Source organism: Apiospora aurea (genome assembly GCF_038362705.1).
Source record: "Apiospora aurea strain CBS 24483 chromosome Unknown utg000003l_segment0_segment0, whole genome shotgun sequence".
Classification (NCBI taxonomy): domain Eukaryota; kingdom Fungi; phylum Ascomycota; class Sordariomycetes; order Amphisphaeriales; family Apiosporaceae; genus Apiospora; species Apiospora aurea.
This window is the reverse complement of record NW_027117390.1, coordinates 688078-695479: the sequence shown is the minus strand read 5'-3', so window position 1 is coordinate 695479 and position 7402 is coordinate 688078. Positions and strand designations below refer to the sequence as shown.

General features: G+C 42.4%; 2 protein-coding genes across 2 annotated transcripts; one reads left to right on the top strand and one right to left on the bottom strand.

The window, feature by feature from the left end:
* Window positions 1–286: 286 nt before the first annotated feature.
* On the bottom strand, window positions 287–883 carry PG986_004050 (uncharacterized protein; the record flags this gene model as incomplete). Its single annotated transcript, XM_066840272.1, has 1 exon — window positions 287–883. One exon carries the CDS (start codon window positions 881–883, stop codon window positions 287–289), a length of 597 nt encoding a protein of 198 aa, XP_066702899.1.
* Window positions 884–1692: 809 nt separating this feature from the next.
* On the top strand, window positions 1693–2507 carry PG986_004049 (uncharacterized protein; the record flags this gene model as incomplete). The annotated part of the gene is made up of 3 exons (XM_066840271.1): window positions 1693–1905; window positions 1986–2136; window positions 2218–2507. The coding sequence occupies 3 exons, from the start codon at window positions 1693–1695 to the stop codon at window positions 2505–2507; spliced, it is 654 nt and encodes a 217-aa protein (XP_066702898.1).
* Window positions 2508–7402: the final 4895 nt, after the last annotated feature.

The window sequence follows — 7402 nt, the reverse complement described above, 5'->3', positions numbered from 1 at the left end:
ATGTCGAAAGTACACTCTTTACAGAATACGGAAATAGACACACCCCACGATCACCTCATCAAAGCAAAACCAATTGCCCCCACGGTGGCGGCCAAGCAGGCAAGGCCCGTCACAACCAGCTGCTGCGCCGAGCTTTCGTCCTCTGCCGGACACTCAACTCCCTTCGGGGCAGGTACAACATCCGTGTATTTGCACACCCTAGCAGTCATGGAGGCGGCCATGCTGGACGCCGCCGCCGAGTCGATTTGGACCCGGCAGGGACTGGGTGTGGGCATCGACTCGGCCACTACTGCGCAATGGTCACCGCTAGACTTGTCCATCCAGGGGGCAGTTCCAGGGTATCCGTCACGTCGATAGTGACCCCCAGCTTCTGGGGACAGTCCTTGTTGTCCGTCGCCGCCACGAGGTCTATTACGGGCGCCGAGTTACTGATGGTGAAGTTGATAGACTGGGTCTTGGACCTGTGGCTGATGCGGTTGCTCCTGTATGTTAAGCCAAGCGAATCTTCGGTGCAATTGTCCCAGCCCACGGTCCACGTGAGGAGGAACTGGCCCTCGGCCTCGAAACCTGGGAAGTAGTTATACTGCAGGAACGGGTCGCGGCTGGAGAGGTTGGCTTGGCCCAGGTCGAAGATGGCACCGGCGGTGGTGTTGTCCATGTTGGCCCAGTTCCAGACGGTGAAGGAGATGCGCGCGTTGAGCGCCGTCGCCAACTCGGGGTTCTGGTAGGCGAAAACGAAAGGCAGGCGCGCTGTGGGCGCGTAGGTTTGGTTGCGCGGGAAGGCCAGGTCCACCTCCAGGATGCCCGAGGTCGGGCTTGCGGCATGGACGCCGCCCACCGCACAGGTTGCGAGCAGCGCGGCCGCCTGCGAAAAGGTGTGCATTTTGATTTGCTGACGCCAAGCAGCACGGGTCAGGGGTAAGGGAACTAAGTGGTCCTGCCTGCGGCGCGGTGGTGAGAGCTGAACAAAGATAGATGGAGCGCAAAAGGCAGGCTCGTCAAAGAAGAAGTAAGCGAGTGACAGCTGATGGATGAGTGAGGAAAAGTATGACACGAGGAAGGCTTCTTGTAGTGGGATGAGTGAGGGTGGGAAAGGGCAGGAAAGGGCGTCTAGGCGTGCGTTTTGGCAGGGGCAGTCGACCAGGTATTCATGCGTTGGCCAATGGCAGGGTGTCGGCTCCACTTTCCTATCTGTGCCAGGAGGGTGTGTCTGCGTGCCGCTGTGCCGGTTAGGTCTCCCTCGCTGCGCTGAGTGGGCCGCTGACAGCCCATTAGGTAGCGTGACAAAAAGAAAAGAAAAGAAAAGCTGCCAGCGCCCGGGGCCCCGGTCCATACTAGCGTCGGCCTTATGCACACGTCCCTTAACGGGCCGGTGTCTAGATTCATGATACCTAGTCTCCTGTGCCGCAAGGCTAGCGATGCCGTGAGCAATATTGTCCATTTCCTTACTACTCGCGAATTCGGCATCTTGTAGAGAGGCACATGGCTCGTCTGCCTGGCGACAAGACCATCGGGATTAGGCGGGCTGTCGAGGTAAAGCAGGAAATTGACGAAGTGTATATAATTCGCCATCCTGCGTCTGCCTCCTAGACAATTCCTCTTGTTTGTCTCCAGTGCACCAGACTTCCTCCCTCCGCTCCCCTTTCTTACACTTACACTAATAGTAATCCCCCTCGTCCCCAATCCAACAAGATGCAGCTCACACACATGCTTGCCGCCGGCCTCGTTCCCGGCCTGGTCTCTGCCGCCGTCGAGTGCGACTTCGCCACCAGCGCCGACAGCGGCGCCACGTGCGCGAGCTTCGCCAGCAGCTGGGGGCTGTCGGTCAAAGATCTCAAGGACCTGAACCCTGGCATCAGCTGCCCCGGCCTGGACGCGGGCAAGTCGTACTGCGTCATCGGCACCGTCACCGACGCCCCGCCCGCCACCACGGCCGCCCCCACCACTACCTTCAAGACCACCACCAAGGCCCCTGCCCCCACCAGCGAGCCGAGCAACTCCCCCAGATGCCGGGCTTGGCCGGCAACTGCGACCGCTTCCACAAGGTCTCCTCCGGCGACAGCTGCGACGCCATCGCCAAGAAGAACGGCATCAGCGCCGCCCAGTTCAAGAGCTGGAACAGCGAGGTCGATGACAGTACGTACATATCCTTATTACCTCGACCCCCTAGCCTGCTCCAACAATAAGTCTGAAAGACTAACGCGCGCCCCGTGGCAGAATGCTCCAACCTCTGGCTCGACTACTACGTCTGCGTCCACGTGCCCGGCGCGGCCACCACGACGGAGGCGCCGTCGCAGCCGACCAAGACGCCCTCGGGCCCCACGCCCCAGATGCCCGGCATCGTCGACAGCTGCAAGTCGTACCACCAGGTCCAGTCCGGCGACAGCTGCTGGTCCATCTACACGGACGCCGGCATCACGCTCAGCCAGTTCCGCTCCTACAACAAGCAGGTCGACGCGAACTGCAGCAACCTGTGGCTGGGCTACTACGTCTGCACAGGTGCCTAAGCGGTGTAGACACACAACGGAGGAGAGGGCGGAACATCGTAATGCATGATGCCATGGACGAGGCTCTGCTTGCCTGGAGCAATAAAATATTAATGTCAATATAGAAGCGTGATAATAACATAAATAATCACAAATGTAAGATCAGAGAATGCATAAACTTGTCCGAGGGCGCCCAAGGCGACCGCAAGGCGTAGCATGGGCCCCAACCAATTGCTACATGGTACGTCTCCCATGCTGGGAAGAACACCTATTTGGTGGCAGTAGCAGCAACAAGATCCACCCCTTGCGCGCCGTTTTGCACGGTTTCACTGAATAGGGTTGGCGTGAGTCTGGCAGAGGATTGTACTCAACCTTCGTGAAACTCAAGATAAACCATATGCTGGGTGTGGTAAACTGGGCGCGAAAGCCGTATTCGACATAGCGATCATGACTGAAGATGTTGGTGTATTTCAGGTGACAATATTATCCAGCCCACCGAGCCCGAGTCAGTACCCGTGCTGTAACGCTCTTTTGGCCCCATGCTTGTCCTGAGAGCAATACGCGTCTTCTCAAGGGGGTGTTAAATATTCACTGTCGATACCGTGATGCATAAGTACGTTTAGGCAATTTATATCCTTGAGCAGTCTCAGGCGTTTAGCCTTGTTGTCCTTGGCATCTCTGCCACACCAGTTGCGTTACTGGGGCTTAGCGACACCGGACCTGTCGACTGGAAGGGACGCTTGACTGCGAGGAGGGAGGTGGTAAGTCTGCGCCGCGGGTGCCGATGTCCGAGCAGACTTCCGCTTATGAGATCGGCGCTTTGAGATGGTCATGATCTGTGCATGCTCGCCGCACCCCACTATGGATGGACGAGGGGCGGATGCAGCAGCGCGAGAGCGGAAGCCTGCCAGATCTCGTGTGGGTAGGCCCGACCAAACAACTAACCCCCACTGATGACTGTGGAACAGGCGCAGGGTCAGAAGGGTGACTAATTCTGATCAACTTAAATTTCTCGGTATAATAAAAATAGTTAACGTGGTTTACTACTACGCGACGTATATTACTTAGCGATGTACTTTTTTTATTTCTCGACCATTTTATATAAATTAATTTAATTATAACGTTTAAAATTAATTAAAGTTACTCGCTATTTAATTTCTCGCTTAATTTTATATCTTTTTTATATATTCGTGTATTATAACTTATCTCGCTGTAAATATTATAGCGTTTTTTACCGGTTGCCCTTTATTTCGATAAACCTTTATTTTTATTTTTATTAGGCGTTAAATGCTTCCCTTTTACTTTTTCGTTTTATAGTTATTAAGATTCTTTAATAGTAAGGGCTCTTTTAAGCTAGACTCGTAACTTTTTAGCTCTTTAACGTTTAGAAAGTATTAAATTACCCTCCTTTAATATATATATTTTATTATAACGTGGTTTATCACTACGCGACGTATATTATTTAGCGACGCACTTTTCTTATTTCTCGACCCTTTTATATAAAATAATTTAATTATAACGCTTAAAATTAATTAAAATTATTTACTATTCGATTTCTCGCTTAATTTTATATCTTTTTTATATATTTACGTATTATAACCTATTTCGCCGTAGATATTATAGCGCCTTTTACTAGTCGCCCTCCGTTTCGACGAACCTTTATTTTTATTTTTATCGAGCGTTAAACGCTTCTTTTTTACTTTTTCGTTCTGTAACTACTAAAATTCCTTAATAATAAAGGCTTTTTTAAGCTAAACTCGCGATTTTTTAACTCTTCGGTGCTTAAAAAATGTTAAATTAGCCTTTTTTAATATATATATTTTATCGCGTATAAAGGTTATTTTATAGGCTATTTTAATTATACCCTTCGCTATTTAGTTTACCGTATTTAAAATCGGCGTCGAAGAGCTTCCTTAATAGGTAGACACTTTTTTTAATATAAATAAAGTGCTTAGTTATTTATTAAGGGTTAAAAGGCGTTTAAAGGTTATAAGTATTAGCCGTCCTTAAACGAAATGAGTTAAGTATAAGCGTTCGGAGACGTATATTTAGTTTATTAATTATTTCGTTAAGGTTATAAGGTACTAAATTAAATACGTTAAATCTAGATTTAATATTAATTTCCGTAAAAATAATAAAATACGCGGCTTTAAAGGCGATAAAGAACTCGAGCTTAATAATATAATTTATAAAAGCTTTAATAAATAACTTGATTTTTTTAAATAAATACGCTTTAAAGGCGAATAAAGTATTATATTAAAAAGTTAAAGTAAGTGTAATAAATGGGGAGGTATATTAATAGTAATAATATCGTTATTTTAATAATATACTTCGAATTCGGCCGAAATATAGTTTTCGTAGCCGTTAAAAATTAAGAGGCGGTAGCGACCCTTTGTTTACGATCTAGTATATTTATTAAAATTCTTAATCTAGTCTAAGCTTATTTCGTTATTAGTCTAGTTATTAAAAGTCGGCTTAATTATTTAATTGCCCGGTAAATCGGTTTCGCGGGATTAATTCGCGAAGTAATATTAACTTTAAACGATTAAAAACGGCGGAATATATTAGCCTTATAAATTAATATATTTAATCGTTATTGCCTATTCCTAATTACTAAGCTAAACCGATTTCGCTTTTTTACGCTGCTCGACGCGTGTTACGACGAGTATTAACCCGATTATGCCTATTATAAAGCCGGTTTTATTAAAATTTTAAATATTTTTATTAACAATCCCGTATTTCGCTTTTATATTCGCGACTAGCGTAAACTAAGTAAAAATAATTTTAAAATCCTCGTAAAAGTTTTTTAGTAATCGTACCGACGATTTATTTTAATTTTTAGGTCCGGGTTACGGTTAATAAAACGTTTAACCTAATACTTATTAATGCGGTCGCCGCCGCGCAACGCGGTAAAAAAATTAGCTATATTTTTTATATTAGCGAAATTAGGAGGTATCCTTCGAATATTTAAATTAATTATATATTTACGAAGTACCTCCTTTTTAATTGGATTTATTTTACGTCGTTTCGGTCGGATTTCGCGTTTTAAAGTTCAGCCGTAAATTCGATAACGTAAAATTAATTCGGGTATATTATAAACTTTTACTATTACTTTTTAACTTATTTAATTCGGTTCGTTTCGTATTGTTTAAATTATTAAAACTATCCGATCTTTTTAGAATTAATTAAATATTATAGTTATAAAGGTATTACGCGTTAAAGTTTAATTATATTAGAATTAAATTAAGGTGCGTCGCTAAGTGATATACGTCGCGTAGTAGTAAACCACGTTATAGAATTTATTATTAAATAGCTTTAAACCGGCTTGCGAACTTTATCTTACGCCAGGTGAAAATAGGAATTTATACTATCCTAATCTTTATTATCTTAAACTAAAACAGGTTATATAATTCCCTAGTAATAACCTAAATAGAATTAATATAGAAATTAATAACCTAGTGCGATAAACGGCGTACGTTCCGCCGCCTTAGAATATACCGGGCATTAATTCTTTTATTTAAGGGAATTTATTTAACCTATTCTTAATAAAAGGGTAGTTAAAATATTAAGAGTAAGCGCTGTAATAAGCGTAACGGCTTATTAACTTTTATATATAATAGCTTACGTAGCTTTAAGCACTATTTTTTAAGTAATATTAACTTTACCCCCGGGTAATTTATTCCTAGGAAATATTACTTAGATCGATATTTAAACCCTTAATAATTAAATAGCGGACTACCGTTTAAACCTCTTTATCCATCGATTATTATACCTCCTCGGTAATAATTAAAAGATAGTTTAAGTAATTATAAATAACTAGAGTATAAGATTAAACATGATAAGATTAACGTGTTTAACCTTAACTATTTAGATTTAACGGAATAAAGTTTAGTTTAAGAAGAAAAAATATTTATCTTTACCGATATTATATCGTTTAAGGCACGTATTAATAATTTCATTAAAAGTAACTATAAAAGAGGCGTAGCTTAGTAAATCTTAAGCTTCTTTTAAATATTACTAAAAGGTAGAGCTTTAATTTAATAGAATAATAAAATCTCTAACTTCGATAAAGCTTCTTTAAAATTACGAGGACTTTATTATATAATAAAAGTATTATAGCAGCGGTTTTAACCCGACGGTAATTAAACGGCTAAAAAGTTTATAGCCGCCTTCCTTTATTTAAAGGATTTAATAGATAATCCGGACGCCTTTAAACGCTTTTTTAATTAATTAATTAAATATATTAAGATTATAAAGTTATTAGTACCTAATAATTATAACGCGGTTAATATTCTCCGATAAATTTATAATTAAATAGATATGGAAATCCAGCGATTTTTATAACCTCTTAAGGATAATAATACTATTGTTTTATGCTACGGCGCACCTTAGAATAGGCCTTTAATGGCCTTGCTAACCAGAGTGGGGCAAGGGCATGCGAGAGATGGCCCGAGCGCCACCTGATTTTTCCCTACCTATTTAAATAAGGAAATCGTCCCGGTAAAGCTGGACCTTTTCTTTCTTTCCTTATCTTTTTCGGTTTTTTATAATAAAATAATAATTTATAGCTTTGCTTCCCGAATTACTATAATTATAATATTACCGAAAAAAATTTAATTTATTAAGCCTAAGAAAGCTTTACGAATATCTTACCCTTTTAAAAACTAGAACCTAGATTAATCTCGATTAAATAAGGTAATTAATTAAGATAGCCGCCGGCTTAGAAAAGCGCGATACGCGCGTAAAATAAGCTTGTAAGTCGGTACGTTTTAATATTAACGATATTAACCGCTCTTTCGCGAACTTAAAAAAACGTACCGCGCGAAACTCCCTATTAATTAAACGCGTATCCTTCGTTTATTTTAACGTAAGCCCGATAAACGTAAATAATTAAAGTATTATTACTAGGCGCGAAA